At 39.4% G+C, this 18660-nt stretch overlaps 1 protein-coding gene across 13 annotated transcripts in view; it reads left to right on the top strand.

Annotated features, from left to right (window-relative positions):
• The first annotated feature begins 250 nt into the window (after positions 1 to 250).
• The window catches only part of PRPF4B (pre-mRNA processing factor 4B), a 38253-nt gene continuing 19843 nt past the window's right edge, over positions 251 to 18660 (top strand). For 9 of the 13 annotated variants that reach the window (XM_046639492.1, XM_046639486.1, XM_046639491.1 and 6 more), the window contains exons 1-5: positions 252 to 427; positions 7816 to 9015; positions 12251 to 12427; positions 17022 to 17177; positions 18567 to 18648. In XM_046639492.1, the coding sequence (XP_046495448.1) occupies positions 291 to 427; positions 7816 to 9015; positions 12251 to 12427; positions 17022 to 17177; positions 18567 to 18648 (1752 nt within the window). In that variant the 5' untranslated portion in view covers positions 252 to 290. Of the gene's footprint in view, positions 428 to 7815; positions 9016 to 12250; positions 12428 to 17021; positions 17178 to 18566; positions 18649 to 18660 lie in introns of all 13 variants that reach the window. The other 4 variants (XM_046639494.1, XM_046639493.1, XM_046639496.1 and 1 more) reach the window with 1 other exon arrangement.

The raw sequence follows: 18660 nt of genomic DNA, 5'->3' as shown, positions 1-18660 counted from the left end.
TCAGAACCTCACACAAGACACCCCACCCCAACTCCCACTCCCACTCCCTGCGCTCCCCTCTCCACCAAGTTCGGTTCTAACACCACCCGCGACAAGCGTTCGGTTCTAACAGGCACCACAATGTAAACCCGACACTCCCCTTTAAGCCCTTAACAGGCACCGCCTACAGCGCCTCACGCCCGTCCCGGAAGTTGCGTCACGACGCTCGCGCGCCCTGTCCCCGGATGCACTTTTATATCCGGATTCTTCGAGCGGACTCAGAGCTCCACGGTTCCCTACGCGGTTAGCACATGCGCGCCGGCTCCGCTCCCTCTTCCTCCGCTTCCACTGGCTTCCACCGTCCGGGCAGCCGCCGCCACCGCCGCCGAGGAGTCAGGAAGTTCAAGATGGCCGCCGCGGAGACTCAGCCGCTGCGGGAACAGCCCGAGTAAGTAGTCTCCGTGAGTGGTGCTGGAGGCCGGAGCCCGGGGACTGCCGAGTGGGAAACGGCGGAGACTTGCAGCGGCAGGCGGGAAAGTTCGGGCCTAACGGCGAGAGCCAAACTTTGCCTTTCCCCGCGCGAGACGCTGTAGGACGGGAGGCGTGCGGCGCGGCGGGCGGCCTTCGAGCTTCGAGCTCCGCTTTGCGGAGGCCGCGGCTGTTGGGTGGAGGGCGGTCGCGGCCTCCGCGCGGCGTTGCCCTGGGAGGCGAGGGCGCGAGCGGCCTCTACAGGTCCCGCGCGCGAGGCGGCTGCCGCGGCGGTGCGGTGCGGCGCGCCGTCTCTGCTCCCTCGGGGACCGCGCAGCATCTTGGCCGCAGCCCTGGGCGGCCTCGGCACTCGAGGGGCAGTGGTGGCCGCGGGGCCAGCCCCGAGGCTTCTCCGCATGCAGTCCCCTCGGTCGCCCTGCTCCTGGCTTCCCTTTCAGGACCTGAAAGCAGAGAGGAGAAGGGGTGCTGCCAGGGCCACTCCCGGACCGTCCCAGAGCTGTAGTTTGTGACGAACGGGTACTTCTTGCCATCCCTGGACTGTTTACTCCAGCATCCTCCGATTTTGTTTCCCTTCTCCCTGTTGGCAGCTTATTTGCCAACTTGCAAACTTGAGGCGAAGTAAGATCGAGTCTTTTGGTTTTGAGGCCTGGCCTTTTTGGCCTGAGTTTGCAGCGCTGCTTTGGGAGTACGAGTGGAAGAAGTAGTGGAAATTGTTAGCTACTTCCAAACCCAGGCACTTTATGTCGTAATTAAGCTAATAGAAGAATCGGTGCGGCCGAGTGAAAACATATTTGTATATGCTGCAAAGGCTAACCATTGCTTAACTAACAGCAATATTTCGTTTTTCGTTTTTATGCTAGGAAAACGCAACCTAAAAGAGACAATGGATTTTAAAAATAGTGTTCCTATAGCGACCGTTTTTTGCACCAGCTTATCTGATTTGTTTCCTGCCATCTTAGGAAAGAGGTAGATGGAGTCTCCCGGCAACTTGGGACAGAGAGAGAGGACAAATGTTGGCCACCAGACGGCCCGGCGCTCATTGCTGCGCATCCAGTCTGGACTCAGTCATCTGATTTACTCAGCTAGACAGAATTACACTGTTTTTCATTAAGGGCTTTTGAAAGCTGCTTTATTATCGTCACAATTTGACATAGAAGAAAGCAAATGAATTCTAAAGTTTTAACTAGACTTTGCCTCCTTTTGTTTCTCATCGAGATCGCAGTGTGGCACAGTTACAGTATTTGTGCCAATACAATACAAATCTTATGCTATCCAGCTGATTTTTCTAGTACTCTGTTTAAAGTTCTACCGTGTTATGTCCATTTATTTTATTTCAAGGACGGTTCAGATTCGTTTGGAGGAGTGGTTTGGCCATATTTTATTTACAGATTCAAATAATACTAAATTTAATAATGATAAATAACATTTTTTAGGTCTCTAATATGAATGACTCTGAGATAGTCTTTAATTCCGCCTCCCCTCCCCACAGAACACTTGATGTAAATGGAATATTTGGCCTATGTGTGTCCTGCTTTCACTTATTTGAAAATGTTTAACAAAGAAAATAAGTTTGATATGAAAGTAAGTACTATGCATGCTGCTGTTAGTGAATGCTGGAATATAGTGTCTAAACAGTTTTTTAGAGGACACTGAGTATACTTTACAATTATATGGAATCTATTCAAACTAGAACATTTAGAAAAAATATAAAAAATAGTTTTTAAGCTCCCTGAATGTTTTTTACTGGCTTTTACATTTGTCAGTCTCTTTAGCTCAGCCTTTTTGATGGTTTTAAATATTTAAATTTTTATATGCGTTGACTTACTTGCGCTTACCAAGTACCAGGTACTGGTGAAAGCGCTGGACAAATACTAACTCGTTTAATCCTTGTAACAACCCTGTGGAGGTAGATAGTGTTATTTCCCGTACTTTACAAATGATGAAACTGAAGCACAGGGAAATTAACTTGCCCAACATCACACTAAGTGATAGGCTCAGGACTCAAATTCAGGCAGTCTGGCTCTAGAACCCTGCTCTTAATTGTGCTGTCTGATCTCCCACAGTACATTGTGGCTCCTTTTAAAAATAGCCTTTAAGGTTTGAAATCATTTTTATTTATTTCCAGTATCTCAGAAAAGTCCATTTTTGTTGCAGTTCTAATTCTTTGAAACTTAATTTCTCACACCTGATTTTGAAAAAGTGGGAGTGGAGGTGTTTAAGACCACTTGGTCTTTTGGATTCATTCTTATTTTTATATGTACGTTAATTCTCTATTAAAGTAGTTTAATTTGTCAGAGAAACAAGGTTAATTACTTTCCTTGTACAGGAGCAGTGGCATTCACTTTGCTCACCATTCTCTGTCATCGAAGCATAAATCGAATATCTCCCAAATAACAGGTCATTAAGAATATTCTTTGAAAAAAATAGGAGAAAGAGGAAGTGAAAACAACACTAGTGGTTAGTAATTGGTCACTTTATTTTAAAGTTGTTCCACGGCTATTTACATTGTGCCACATGCCCCAAGATCTAGGTTGTTTGAAGGGTAAAACTTGTACATTGCACTTAACAAATGAATAAATACTGTTAAACACTCCCATGTTGTCTGCACTTTGAATTCAGCTTTGTTTCCAAATAATATGATTTGAGTGGTGTTACTCAGCTGTCAATAAGTACTGTTTTATGACAAGCGTGTTGTAGAACAGGTTGGTATAGACGTACACCTGCTAAATGTGTAGTGTTAAATTGCAAAATGTAAATTTATATATGTCGTATTTATATAGCTGTATTTATTGTTAATATGAACTATCCGAGACGACTGTTAGGTTTTCTTAACAAGAAAGCTTCCCCTAAAGCTTTAGAGGAAAGTTGTTGATAATGAATATAAGTTAACTGCCCTAGCACAAGCTCATTATATGTAATATGTTATGTCATTGATTCATTGAGTTTTTTTTCTGGTTTACCCAGTCAGACTTTACTTGTTATTTTCTATGAAATTTGCTTTGAGAGATCAAGTGAGGAGGGTGAAGTTCTGCTATATGCTTAACTCCAGTGTGGGAGAACTCTAGGATTGTTAAGGTTAACCTCATTGGCCCTAAGGTGCTTGTAGCATTTTTTATTATTTGGGTTATGTTATTATAAAATAACCTAGTCATTATTTCTTGAGATAACATTCATTAAGTTATAGTAGAAACTGGGGTCACTCGTGGGAATAACTGTTCGATATCACTGGACGTCATGATGAAGATCTGATTCTCAGAAGCTTTAGGAGCTAGATTTTCTTTTGAAGGCAGTTACTTCCTCTATGGGTAATCTCTTAAGAATTTTGATTTGAAATTCCTTGCAAGACTTGTAAACTATGGAAAGCCTTAGGAAAGGGTCCAAAGAGCAGGTTTTCCTTGGGGAGGGAAGTGATTAAATTTAATCATTTGGGCTATTGCATTCAACAAATGGGTCTGTGCACTGTGTAAGGCACTGGGGATGTAACTGAGCAAAAACAAAATGTTTGCTTTAAAGAGCTAAGAGTATAGTATAGCCAGGATAAACCAGCTTTAGTCTGATGAGTACAGCTTTTGTATGTTGTTTATATAAAATCATTTTTTTGACACAACAAATAATTATTGAGTACCTACTATAGGTTGGATAATCTTCTAGGCCTTAGGGATAGAACGGTGAACAAAATGTGAGAATTTTGCTCTCTCAAGGGCTTATGTTATAATAGAGAGACAGATAAGAATTATACTAGGAAGTGGCAGTTATTTTGGAGAAGAATTAAGCAGAGAAAGGGAATCTGTGTGTGGTAGACTGGGGGTTGTGCTGAAAATGAATTGATCGGGAAAACTTGACTGAGAAAGTGTAGTTTGAGCAACGACCTAAGGTAGGTAAAGGAACCAGCAATATATACACCTGGGGAAAGCATTCCGGGCAGGGGAAACACGTACAAGTACCAAGGCCCTGAGGTCAGAGTATACCTGTTGTTTAAGGAGAGCAGTGTGTCTGAAGCAGAGTGAGTGAGGGAGGCAAGAATTAGGTTCAAAGTGTTGGGGAGGGTGGGCAGGTAGTAGGACCTTGTCGAGGATTTTAGTTTTTACTCTAAATGAGATAGGAAGCAATAATCAAGTTTCATGCAGAGTAGTGATATGATCCGACTTTTAAAAGCATCTTTGATCAAATGGAAGAGCTCCTGACAGACTTGGAATTTGATACCAGCCCTCTCACATACTTCGTGTATCTGTGACCTTAGGCAAGTCCCTTAACCTCCTTGAACCTTAAAGTCTCATCTGTCATGGAGACATGGAGAGATGGTATTTCTTGAGCGCTTTGTGTGACAGCTTTTTATATGTATAGACTCGATGTGACAAACCTGTGATTTGTCAATACTATTATATTCCCAGTTTTTACAGTTGAGCAAACTGAGGCACAGAGGAGTGACTTGCCTAAGGTTACACTAAGTGTCATGTTGGAGGCAGCATTTGGACACGATAATTTGACTCTAGAATTCCTGATCTTTGATAGTATTCCTTAAAATAACATTCTTAGTACCAGCCCTGCCAGCTCCACAGTATCGTGGTGAGTACGTATATTTATCCAGTATCTGAACGATAACAGCTTACTTTTTGGTCACTTGGTTTGTGCTAGGCACTGTGACAGCTTTAACAAATCTATAAACTCGTGCAATCCTCACAGCATGCCTTGAGGTAGGTATTATTATTTTCTTCATTTTATAGATGAGGTGATTGCAGATCAGAGAGATCTTAAACTTGCCTAAGGCCACATAACTAGTAAGTCGTAAGACCAGGATTTAAACCCAGGTCTTCTAGCTCTGGAGATTACTTCGCCACTCAACTATCATTTTTCTTGAGGACACTTAGAGGATCATTAGATAGTTTGAGTTTTAGTTTATTGACTCAGATTTTGTACTTTGGGCACTTAGATTTTTATATACCTCTAAAACATTTTCAGTCTTTAAAAATGTTCTCCATACCTATCTCCGTATCTTGAATTAGCCTAATTTAATTTTTCTCAAACTTTTAGCCCGGTAAGTCAAGGTTTAGGAAAAGAGACATATACCCCACCTTCTGGCTTGTGGGATGGGGGATTTCTGGGGAAGGGAGGTGGGTACCTATCTAAGGATTTAGCTTATATAAGGAACTAAGTTGAAATGTTTTTGTGCCTTTTGCTTAAATGTGTGATTTTCCCCCCTCCATAAAAGAGCCATGTTGGTTTTTTTTTAAACGACAAAGATATGTTTTCTTTTTCCAAGTCTTTGAGAAAATTTGATGGTTCAGAGAACACTGCTATATTTATCCTATGTCTTTTCTTACCTCATTAGAGAGAAGTCAGCACAAACTAAAACCTGGCTCTCACGAGAAGACACAGCTTTCTCTGCACCTCTCCTCAATACTTTTTCCTTTCCCACAGTTCAGAGTACCAGAAATGGAGATTGGCAGTCTGACACCCCAAAATTCAAAGTTCTTGCTGTGTGGTAGTTACATGTTCCACATTCTCCACACCCCCCGCATTGTCAACTAATAACTTTTCAAGCATACCTCCAGTGTGTCGTGCCCCCACTCCCCTCCAGGTTTATTAAAGTCTAAGACCTGGCTGGAGGACCAGACTCTTCTCCAACTTGTGCTGTAATGGCATTGTCATTAGAGACATTACATCATTGCATCCAGCAACCTAACCTTCCAGTTCCTGGGCCTCTGACTCCAGTGGTTTTAGGTGACCCTTCACTGTTCCCATAATGCCCTTAGTAATGTCTTTATCATTGCACCTCTCCAGTGTTTCATGTGACTTTTCCACTCGTCTGTAATTTCCTTGAGGGAGGCAAATAGTGGTCTTGTACACCTTTGTTTTCCTATTACCTCGCTTAATGCTTACATTAAGTGTAGGTGATTTCTTAAATGTTGAAAGAGATTGAATGAATAGACTCATTAATTCATAACTTGCAAGGAGCTATTTGTAGTATATGGCACTAATAATAATAAACATACTAAAAGTACAGGAGTATATAATTTGAAGGACTTGGACAAAATAATCCATATCTTCCTCCAAAAAATGCTATGTTGGCCTGAATCCGGATAATTTAAAGTCTGATTTTGGTCTTATATTCTAGGACATAATGGTTTAGTATAGAGTGACTTTAAAGGAGAAACTTAGATATATCTAACCTGGAATTACTGAACAGCAAAGATTTAGCAAAATAATTAGAATCATAAACTCTTTAACTCAGCATAACCCAAACTTTTTTTTTTTAAAGATTTTATTTTTTCCTTTTTCTCCCCAAAGCCCCCTGGTACATAGTTGTATATTCTTCATTGTGGGTCCTTCTAGTTGTGGCATGTGGGATGCTGCCTCAGCGTGGTTTGATGAGCAGTGCCATGTCCGCGCCCAGGATTCGAACCAACAAAACACTGGGCCGCCTGCAGCGGAGCTCGCGAACTTAACCACTCGGCCACGGGGCCGGCCCCAGCATAACCCAAACTTTTAAGCACAAAAGCCACCCGTTTAATTTAGTTAAAAAAATTTTTTTCGCATGGCATCTATTAATATGAACACATTTTGGGTAACTAATCTGTCATTTGAAATTCAGAAAGATTAAATTGCCCCCTAAACAAATATTGTGTTGAACTATATGAAATTGCTCATATTGGACTTGTTGACCTGCAAAAGACCCTTCAGTGTGGTTTAACCTCATATCACATGGTTGCTCAGTGGCCCTTAGAGGCCAAGAATCCTAACACCTGGTCACTTCACTTTGAAGTTTTAACCCCTTGGGATGTGTTCACACCATCAGTATCAATCATCAGTGCACACTGATGGAGTGCTTATTTTGGCTAGAGCTCAATTTTGGCTCTAGAGATTTTTTTTAAAAAGTATGTTTCTGAATTTCAAGTGGAGAAAGAGATTACTCTCCCAATATACATCAATATTAATATGTTTTATAGAAAAAGAAAAGAGCTTCTTTTGGTCTTAAGTCTATGTGGGAAATGCTGGTTTAAAAATCAAGTTACTGAGTGAGTTTAAATATTAACGACATTCTACTGTACCTGGTTTGGATTCCCTTTTTCTATTAAGCGTAATTATTTTAACCCCTTCCATTATGTATTTCTTGTAATACTTTTGGTATTTGAGTTCAACCTTTAGAAACAGATGAAAGGTAAATCACTGTTCAACTCAGTTCTTGCTGTATATCTTTGAAATAAAATGTCTGAAGCTGTGCTGAAAGTATTTTAGTGACTAACTTCATGTATTACATTGAGATGTATTTTATCATTACTATTATTTTGTTATGGCTGAATGCTTGATGAATGATATGATCTTAAAATGTGTTATATATATTTATAGGATGGAAGATGCTGATAATTCTGAAAAGAGTGTAAATGAAGAAAATGGAGAAGTATCAGAAGACCAATCTCAAAATAAGCACAGTCGTCACAAAAAAAAGAAGCATAAACACAGAAGTAAACATAAGAAACATAAACATTCCTCAGAAGAAGACAAGGATAAAAAACATAAACACAAGCATAAACATAAGAAACACAAAAGAAAAGAGATTATTGATGCTTCTGACAAAGAAGGTTTGTCTCCAGCAAAAAGAACTAAACTTGATGATTTAGCTTTGTTGGAAGACTTGGAAAAACAGAGAGCCTTGATTAAAGCTGAACTTGATAATGAGTTAATGGAAGGAAAGGTCCAGTCTGGGATGGGGCTCATATTGCAGGGTTACGAGTCTGGCTCTGAAGAAGAGGGGGAGATTCATGAAAAGGCAAGAAATGGAAATAGGTCTAGTACTAGGTCCTCAAGTACGAAGGGCAAACTTGAACTTACGGACAATAAAAATAGCACAAAAAAGCGAAGTAAAAGCAGATCCAAAGAACGGACTAGACATAGGTCTGATAAAAAGAAAAGTAAGGGAGGTGTTGAAATAGTGAGAGAGAAGGCACCTAGGAGCAAGTCAAAGGAGAGGAAAAAGTCCAGAAGTCCATCCAAAAGAAGTAAGTCTCAAGAGCAAGCAAGAAAATCAAAATCTCCTACCCTTAGGAGGCGATCTCAAGAGAAAATTGGGAAGGCCAGATCTCCTACTGATGACAAGGTTAAAATTGAAGATAAAAGTAAGTCAAAAGATAGAAAAAAATCCCCAATTGTAAATGAAAGTAGAAGTCGTGATCGAGGAAAAAAATCCAGGTCCCCAGTTGACTTAAGAGGTAAATCCAAAGACAGGAGGTCACGGTCCAAAGAGAGAAAATCAAAACGGTCTGAAACTGACAAAGAAAAGAAGCCAATTAAATCTCCCTCTAAAGATGCGTCTTCTGGGAAAGAAAATAGGTCACCCAGTAGAAGACCTGGTCGTAGTCCTAAAAGAAGAAGTTTGTCTCCGAAACAACGTGATAAATCAAGAAGAAGTAGATCTCCACTTCTAAATGATAGAAGGTCGAAGCAGAGCAAGTCCCCGTCTCGAACTCTGTCTCCTGGTAGAAGAGCCAAGAGTCGATCCTTGGAAAGAAAAAGAAGAGAACCAGAAAGGAGACGACTTTCTTCTCCAAGGTAATTTATTTTCAAAACGTTAATGCTTGTTACCCATGCACCAGATTTTAAAGAAGCTAGAACTTGTGGACAATAAAAAGTGAGATAGTAATGAGTTTTATAATTCTAAGTATATCTTTTCTGCTGTGTTAATATTTGCACCTTTGTCAATGAGTATCTTGACTGTGGGTGATTTACAAATATTGAACTTGGTGACAGGATCAGGTTCTTTTTTTTTTTTTTAGATTCTTAAATTTAGTACCTAATTTGCAGAATCACTACTTTTGAGGCCAAGTAATTTGGCTGATAAATATACATATTTATAAATATACATAAATATATTTATGGAGGGGGTTAGTTTCTAGAGTGGAGGTTATTACTTCCCTTAATGTAAACAAATAAAACAACCGGTTGTTTTACCAGCAATATGGGTTTATTCAGTAATAGCAGAGGAGTTGCAGTTTGGGACAAGCAAGCTACAGCAAAACCCTAGATGAGTCCAGCAAACTAAGAAGAGGACTTATTGAGAAAAAGGAGGAAGTTGTGAGGGGTTGTTTTGAAGGAAAATCCGTTAGTGGAAAGTAAGAGTTCAGAGTGGTGGTGATTTCTCATTGGCTGATTTGCTGGGCAAGAGGAAATCTTTCCTCCTGCTAGGATAGTAATTGACATCTTCCTCTTTGAGTCTGTAATTGACATGGAGTACTAAGTGTGAGGGCTCCCCCTTCTGGCCTCCCAATCTCATTTTAAATGAGGTTTCCTTTATTTTGTTTGACACTTCATTATATAGGCTGAAAGTGTTAAGTTTAAAAAAGGTGCCATCAGTTTAAGGATTGTGATCTGTCCATTCTCTTGAAGTGGCATGATTTTTGATTCTAACAATATAAATTAGAACTACAGTTTTGGGAGGCCCCCAGAATATAATTAAATTGAAAGTGGAAATTTGTTTCTGTTACTAATTCATATACTTAGAATTTCACTGTTGGAAAAAAATCTTTTAAGTTTAGGAAGAGTAGTGTAAGGAATGATTTTATTTTTTACCAATAATAATAAAAATAATTCATATTTATGTAATAGATTTGGTCCATCAGTTCTTTTCTCATAAATTCTTGTGATTTTCTCTCCTCATGAGGTGGAGTGACTCTCATACTTAATTTGTAAATGAGAAAATAGATTGAGGTTATTTAACTTAAGACATCGAAACGATTTTGGTGGGGAGGGGCAGGCGTTGTTCAGATGAGTCTAAACTACTTTAGAAACTGATTTTTAAATATTTTTGTATTCAGTAATTAGGCATGTGAAGTTAACCAGATTTCGCTTAAAAGAATGGTAGCTTATCCTATGTAAAGATGCTATGAATTTCTGGCCAATTTACTGTTGCATATTAATGTTTACTGTGTATGGGTATAAGTATAAGTTGACCTTGAAGTTTAGATTATCATATTTTCCACGAAGTTTCAAGAATCCTGATTTCAAAGTGCTCTGTCTTGAGCAGTATTCTTGATTCTTGTCTTCTAAGTGGCGTTGTGATGAAGCAGCCCCCTTCTTCCTTCGGCTTTCTGTGTTGAAGCGGTCGTTAGTGGTACTGATTATGTTAGCTAAAGTGTTTTCTTAGTGATCCTGACCTCTTTCACCTTGCTTTCAGTTTGAGAAGGAAAATCTAAGTTTGTTGAGGGCTGAAGTTGATAATTGAAACAAAAGTATTTTTTTAAATTACAGAAGAAATCCATCCCTCCTCCACTAGCACTCCTAAGAAGAGTGTATCCTTCTAGCCCATTTTCTACGCATATACAGTTGTATGAATATGTTCTTTCTCATAAAAATGGAGTCATACTACTCATTTTAACAGTGATTTGCTTTTTTCATGAGACATTTTTGTGACAATACATAAAGATCTTTTTAAGGTCTTTATGTTAACGGCAACATGATATTTTACAGTGTAGATGTACCATAATATATTTAATCATTCCCTTGTTGAAACAGGAAAATTGAGGTTGATTCTAGTTTTTTGTGACTGTATGCAAAGATATGCACTAGTTACGTGTGAGGTTTCTTTGTAGAATAAAGTCAAGAAGTGGAATTGTGAAGTCTAAGGTTATATACATTTACATTTTAGAAAGTTACTGCCACATTTCCTTCCAGGAGAGTTATACCAGTGTGTACTTCCTTGACTAGATGGACTGTCCTTTTCTCTAAACTCTTAGTTATATTTCTTCTGTTCTAAGATGAATGTTGATTGTAAGATGCTATTACAGGAGTCCCCGTTTGTCTGAGGGTGATACATTCCAAGACCCCAGTGGGTGCCTGGAAACTGGGACTAGTACTCAACCCTATATGTACTATGTTTTTTCCTATACGTACCTATTTGAGGAGTGACAGCAAAAATAGCACGGATTTCTTTTTCCTTCAAGATTTCACGGATGAAGATTCGTTCTTATCATAGATCTTAGCAACTTCTGCATGTGGTTTTTTTTCTTTCCTCACTAAGTCAAGAATTTTCACCTTTTCACTTAAAGGAAGCACTTTACAGCTTCTCTCTGGCATATCCAAATTGCCAGCATCAGTATTCTTGCACTTTGGAGCCATTATTAAGTTAAATAAGGGTGAGTTCAACACAAGCACCGCAGTAACCGCCACAGTCGATCTGATAACTGAGATGACTTCTAAGTGACTGATGGGCAGGTAGCCTATACAGCGTTGACAGCCGGACAAGGAGATGATTCACGTCCCAAGCAGGATGGCTCAAGATTTTATCATGCTACTGGGAGCCACACGCAATTTAAAGCTTATGAATTGTTTATTTCCGGAGTTTTTCATTTAATATTTTCGGACCCTGGTTAACCACGTGTGACTGAAACGAAGAAAGCAAAACTGGATAAGAAGGAATTACTGCACATGTAAAGCACTTAGCATATGGAAATATTTAAGGAGGTTCCCTGACATTCTAACTAGTGAAATTCCGCCGGATTCTATGTTGTTTGTCTGGAACTAGAATCAGTGGCTTTACCAGTATGAATAACCTTTAATAATTCTTCAAATTGTGAGACCAGGCGAAATAGACCTTTTGTTGTGTGCCTTGCCATAACACCAAAGTGTCATTATGATCATCTGAATTTAAGTTTTGTTACAAAATGTTAATTTTGTATTTACTGTCTTTAGGTTAGCATGCCCTTTCCTAAGATGTTGTCTACATGTAGAAGAAATTCATTTATTTTAATTTGATTTAATTTTTTATTAACTTGTATTTGGTCCCCTTAAGAACACGACCTCGAGATGATATCCTCAGTAGACGTGAAAGGTCAAAAGATGCCAGCCCGATCAATAGGTGGTCTCCAACCCGAAGAAGAGCCAGTAGATCTCCCATTAGAAGGAGATCTCGTTCCCCACTCAGACGTAGCAGGTCTCCCAGAAGAAGAAGCAGGTCTCCTCGGAGAAGGTAAAGATGTGTTACATATGCTGTCTTTTGCTTCATTAAACTCTGAATGCTTTTGAAGGTCTCTGTTAGTGCACTTGATAGGTTTTCTTAAAGACCATTTCTCTGAAAAATTGTAGCTATGATGCTGTATAGTTTTCCTTTTACCAGCGTGTGATATTTCACACGTACTGGTTTTTCTTTAATAAAATTTTCCTTCAAATTTAAAACGACTGAGTTTATTTAAAACTCACTCAGTTAACGGTAGGACATTTTTCTGTTTTTTAAGAGAGAAATAGTAAATGAGCTAGGCTTAGGATTTTTTTTTTAACTAGCAGGATAGATCATAGGGTAATAAATAGCCCAGTTTCCTGTCATTTTATCGTTGCAGTTCTGTATTTCGTCCCCTTAAGAACATGACCTCTAGATGATATCCTGAGCAAAGGCGAAAGACTCCTTGGACAAAAACCTAGTTACTTTACAGTGGTAGAAACCATTTTATGTGAAGCACATGTCGTCAGTTGGTTAATCAAAAAGATTGGTTTTTAAAGCAGGGAATCATTTAAAAAATACACTTATTCCTTAAGTATTTCAACCTAAAACATAAATGGACATTCATTTGCCAATCTTTTAACATTTTTAATTGAACTAATACATGAATATACTTTAAGAAACAGCACATCCAAGGCTTATATTGCAACCAATGGATATGTCTTTACATATCTCTGAGTATTTTTGTATACTACAATCCTAGAGTAGAAATACTTCGTGTAAGAATGTACATGTTGGAAGAATGTACATGCCGTATTATCTTTTTATTTTCTACTTCGTGCAATCAGTTTTTTTAATACCACCCCTCACATCACACGTTTCTTTTCTGCCTGATTTCATCGCATTTCTGTATGTTTCCAGATATAATAGAGTAATTATTAAGATCATATGCATATTGTTCATTGCTGAGCAGATAGAGGAAGCGGGAAGAGAGGACCTTCTGGTGCTCCTAGCCTTCTGGCTCCAAACTGACTGATAGGCCTGCCTACACAGTTATCATTGTAGGATTTGTTCTCCCTTTTCTGTCCTCTTGGTATTCCTTTGTTTCTCTCTTTCCTTTTTTATAAAAGCTTCAGCGCGTGGTTCTGTATCCTAGTTGTTCGTTTTTAGTTCTCTCTGTGAGCTGCCTCCACAGTATGAGACGGGTCGTGTGGTTCTACGACTGGGAAATGAACCCAGGCTACAGTGGTGAGAGCACCGAATCTTAACCACTAGACCACCAGGGCTGGCGCCCCTTGTTTCTCTCTTATGTTGTGATTCCATCTCTTGTATCCCTTGTCTTCTCATGTTTTACCTCCTTGCTTTGGTATAATGCCTCTCCAGTAGTTTCCTGAGGAAAGTGCATGCAAAGGACATTTTTTGGAACCTGTGTCTCACAGATGCTAAGTTATTCTCATTGCTAAATTATCAAGGAGTAGAATTCTAGGTTGATATCATTTTTCCTTAAAAATTTTGAAATTGTTCTACTGATTTCTAGTTTCTAGTGTTGGTATTGAGAAGTCCTATTCTGATGCTTGGGCATTTTTTGCGGGACATGCTTTTTTTCTCTATCCCTCTCTTTTTATGATAAATGTCCTTTATTCTGAAATTTTGCTATAATATGCCTTGGTGTGTAGTTCTTTCTTCCCATTTGTTTTGCTGGGCGCTTAGGCCCTTTAAAGCAGGGAGGTTTTGACTGCCTCTTCTGAGAAGTTTTCTCTCTTTTTTTGGTTTCTGTTTGCTTTCTTTTTCCAGTTGGACCCTTCTGTATTGTTCCCATGTTTTTTGTTTGTCCTCTTGTTCTACTTTCAGTCTAGGAGATTTTCTCATTCTACCTTCTTACCCTTCTATTGATTTTTTTTTTTTCCTGTGCTCATATATATTATTTCTAAGACCTTGTCGGCTGTTTATTCTTTTTTTATTTTTTACTTTTTGTAAAGATTGGCACCTGGGCTAACATCTGTTGCTAATCTTTTTTTTTTCTTCTTCTTCTCCCTAAAGCCCCCCAGTACCTAGTTGTATATTCTAGTTGTGAGTGTCTGTGGTTGTGCTATGGGGGATGCCACCTCAGCATGGCCTGATGAGCCGTGCTGTGTCCACTCCCAGGATCCCAGCTGCTGAAACCTTGGGCTGCCAAAGCAGAGCGTGCGAACTTAACCACTCGGCCACAGGGCTGGCCCAGGTTTTCCTCTTTTTTTGGCCAAACCTTTCTAAAGAATCCTAGCATATTAGAGTAGATTGTTTGAAAAGGTTCCTTGGAAGACATCTAGTTAGTCCAAAAAAATTGTATACTTTGAATTATAGACTCATATTTGGAAGGAACCATAAAGATAATCTATTAGCGGTGCCATGTCCATGCCCAGGATCCGAACTGGTGAAATGCTGGGCTGCCGAGGCGAGTGTGCGACTTAACCACTCAGCCAAGGGGCTGGCCCCTGTTTATTTTTTAATAATATTTTACTCTTGTTTTGTGGAAATAGCATCTCTTATGTCAAAGATGATAATGAGTTTATTTTGTGGAGTTTTTGTTGTTTATAGTTTTCTTCTTTTACCTATACCTTGTTTCTTTCCAGATTCTTTTTGCTGCTTGTTTGCTTTTTCCGCTTGAAGACTTTCCTCAGACAGCTGGATTCTTCTTTGCTGCCCCTGCTGATTTACAAGTTAGGCCCTGAGAAAGCTGAATGGAAGCTTTTTTCTATTCTGACAATGGGGAACTTGTGGATTAGTGGGTATCACTTCAGGGTGAGGAGGTAGAGGCTTTAGCATGTCAGTGACTGTAGGTCTTGTCTTTGGGCTCATGAGTTTTCCAGAATCCTCTTATCTCTTGCTAGAAAGTATAGACATGCCTCCCAGTGGAGTTCTGGTCCTTCATGATGGTAGATTTCCCATTAATTCTGTTTTTGGTACAGTGCCTCCCTGATACCTTGGGCCAGTTTCTACGACAATCAGCAGCTCTTTATAAAGTGAATCTTCAGTATGATGCCTGAATGTGAGGAGGAATAGTTGGCATTTTCCCCAGGGTCAGCAAGGGGAATATACAAAGTCAAGCTGTTCCTAAAGGCTTTCAACCTTTCTTTTCAGCTTTCACCTCACATTCCACCCTTCAGAGGATATGGTGTCTCCAATTCTTGAGGCTTTCTGGGGTTTGGGGCATGCACTGACTTTTCTTATTTACCTAGTCTGTTCCTGTTGGATTACTATTTAGATTTGATTTGTTAACTACTCTTCTATCCAGTTTGCACATGTCAAGATTTTGTTGTCATCTGTGTTATCATACCTCTTTGCATTCTCTTTGCCTGAGGATTCTCTTTTTAATTGTTCCTTTTACTGTCGTTTTAGTAAGGTTTCAGAATAAATCTGAGACAAGCAGGGTGGTCAGATGTGACATTAACAGGGAGTCTGCCAGTCCTTTCTAGACTCACAGCTTTTTCTGTTTGGAGTTTCACATCATCTTTGTAACATAAACTTTACCCTTAATGCTTGAACTATGATATTAGTTTCTATTTGTTTAACCTTTAGTCAGTTGTAGAAATATATGAGGACCATATTAATTAAACTTAGAATTTTTGTCACATTTGTCTTCCTATGCTTTATGAGCAGTGATTTTTTAAAAAATCAGGCCGTGCTGAGGCGGCACCCCACATAGCACAATCAGAAGCACTCACAACTAGAGTATACAACTATGTACTGGGGGCTTTGGGGAGAAGGAAAAAAGGAAGATTGGCAACAGCTGTTAGCCCAGGTGCCAATCTTTATAAAAAGTCAAAAATAAAATTTAAAAAACAGCCAACAAGGTCTTAGAAATAACATATATGAGCACAGGAAAAAAAAAATCAATAGAATGGTAAGAAGGTAGAATGAGAAAATCTCCTAGACTGAAAGTAGAACAAAAGTTGCTTAGTGCACTCTGCTTCAGCAGCCCGGGGCTTCACCAGTTCAGATCCTGGGCTCCGAAATGGCAGGGCTATTGGAACATACTTACATAAAGTAAAATTCACCCTTTCTACTGTAAAGTTATGAATTTTAACAAACACATGCAGTCACATAATCACCGCAGGCAAGGTAGAGAACATCCATCGCCCCCAAGTTCCCTTCTGCCGCTTTGCAGTCAGTAAGAACAGTAGCTGTGTTTTAGTCATTTTCAGTTAAGTTGATTATCCCAATCTTTCTGATTTATGTTATTTCGTGTTAAAATTTTAATTGACCCTTTTTTCTTAAGATTTTATTTTTAGAACAGTTTTAGGTCCATAGCAAAATTGCTTTTGAAAAGTACAGAGGGTTCTCCTCAACTGCTGCCGACACACCCAGTGCCTCCCTGACTTTAATTGACTTTTATTTTTTTTTTAAAGATTTTATTTTTCCTTTTTTTCCCCAAAGCCCCCCAGTACATAGTTTGTGGGCCCTTCTAGTTGTGACATGTGGGACACCGCCTCAGCATGACTTGATGAGCGGTGCCATGTCCGCACCCAGGATCCAAAGCAGCGAAACCCTCAGCAGCCGAAGCAGAGCATGCGAACTTAACCACTCGGCCATGGGGCTGGCCCCTGACTTTTAAATATATATATATATTTTTTTCCTCCTCAAATAGGGACAGAGGTCGGAGGAGCAGATCACGCTTGAGAAGGCGGTCTCGATCACGAGGTGGTCGTAGACGTAGGAGCAGAAGCAAAGTAAAGGAAGATAAATTTAAAGGAAGTCTTTCTGAAGGAATGAAAATTGAGCAAGAATCTTCATCTGATGATAAGTAAGAATGGTCATTTTTTTCTTTTTCCAATTTAGGGAAATACTGTTTTGACTTGGAAATCTTTAATTTCCACCTGAATATCATAAGCGAATCCATTAATTTGGTCCTGAATTTAAAGATTAATCTTTTGTGCATATTTCATAGGTCATATGGCAGAGGTCATGGTTTTCTGAGTTTACAGGTTTCCGTTTGGCTGGAGTGAATATTGACCCATCACTTTATCATGAGCCTTCCCTTCTTTATTTTTATTAGAAAAGACAAGTATATTAGATAGTCTTGCCAATCTTAGTTACTGATTTTTGGGGGGGGGGTGAATTTTTATGCTAAGATTAAAGTTTTCAGTTTATGTAAAATGATACGTACTTTGCAGTTGAGTCTGTCTGGTGGCAGCTATGCCTGTTATAATGTGGAAAATGCAGAAACATTTCAGTGTCTGATAAAATAGTGTGGGAATTCTTTTAATGCAAATTAATTAAATGGAACATCTCAAAAATAAATAAGACTAATTAGAGCATTGGTTCTCAACCAGAGGTGATTTGCCTCCCCAGGGACATTTTGGCAATGTCTAAAGACATCTTTGGTTGTCATCTAGTGGCTAGAGGACAGGGATACGTTTCAATATCCTGCAGTGCACAGGACAACGCCCTCACAATGAAGAACTATCAAAACGTCAATGGTGCTAAGGTTAAGAAAGCCTGATTTGAGTTAGGTGATAAGAAAGTTGAGTGGGGAAAGGATGTTCTGCATAGATCCTAATACCAACAGGGTGCATTTTGCTTACTGTTTTGCAATGGACATTCCCATCATATAAAAGGCTGCACTGGGAGGGATCATAAAGATTGTGGGGGAGTTTTTTGGGGGAGAATTGGGACCAGTCAAGGGCTTTGTTTGGAGGACAGCAACCTTCTTGAGATTCTATGCAAACACTTATATGTGCATTTTTGATAGCACAGGATCTGCTTTCAGAGGGTTCTGTGACTCAGAAAAGGTACCAATTTACTGATCTGTACTAGCCCTCTTGTTTTATAGGTGTGAAAACTGAGGCTAGAGAGAGAAAATGACTTTACTGATACTAAAGTCATGGCAGAGCCAGTGATGGCTTTTTTAAAACTTAAGGATCATTCTTTTGTTCTCAGTTTTGGTGCCATGAAACAGGTGAGGGGAAAAATGAGACATGGAAGGTTGAATTATTTGCCAGGATTCCAAACCAGGCACTGGGACAGTTTAGAAACAGGGATAAAGAGAATAAGGTGGCTTAAGACTTTTGCACAATCTTAATGATGACTTTCATTTTCCAGCTTTTATTTTTAAAATGTATGAAATTATGGTTTTGGAATCTCAAAGGATGTTTGAAATTAATTGTGCGTGTACGTGTGTAATTTTTTTAAGCCTCGAAGACTTTGATGTAGAAGAAGAAGATGAAGAAGCCCTGATAGAACAGAGAAGAATACAAAGGCAGGCCATTGTTCAGGTAGCTGACTTT

This window comes from Equus quagga, chromosome 15 (genome assembly GCF_021613505.1).
Source record: "Equus quagga isolate Etosha38 chromosome 15, UCLA_HA_Equagga_1.0, whole genome shotgun sequence".
Taxonomy (NCBI): Eukaryota; Metazoa; Chordata; class Mammalia; order Perissodactyla; family Equidae; genus Equus; species Equus quagga.
The sequence above is the reverse complement of the archived record's forward strand: the minus strand, read 5'-3'. Positions and strand labels throughout refer to the sequence as shown.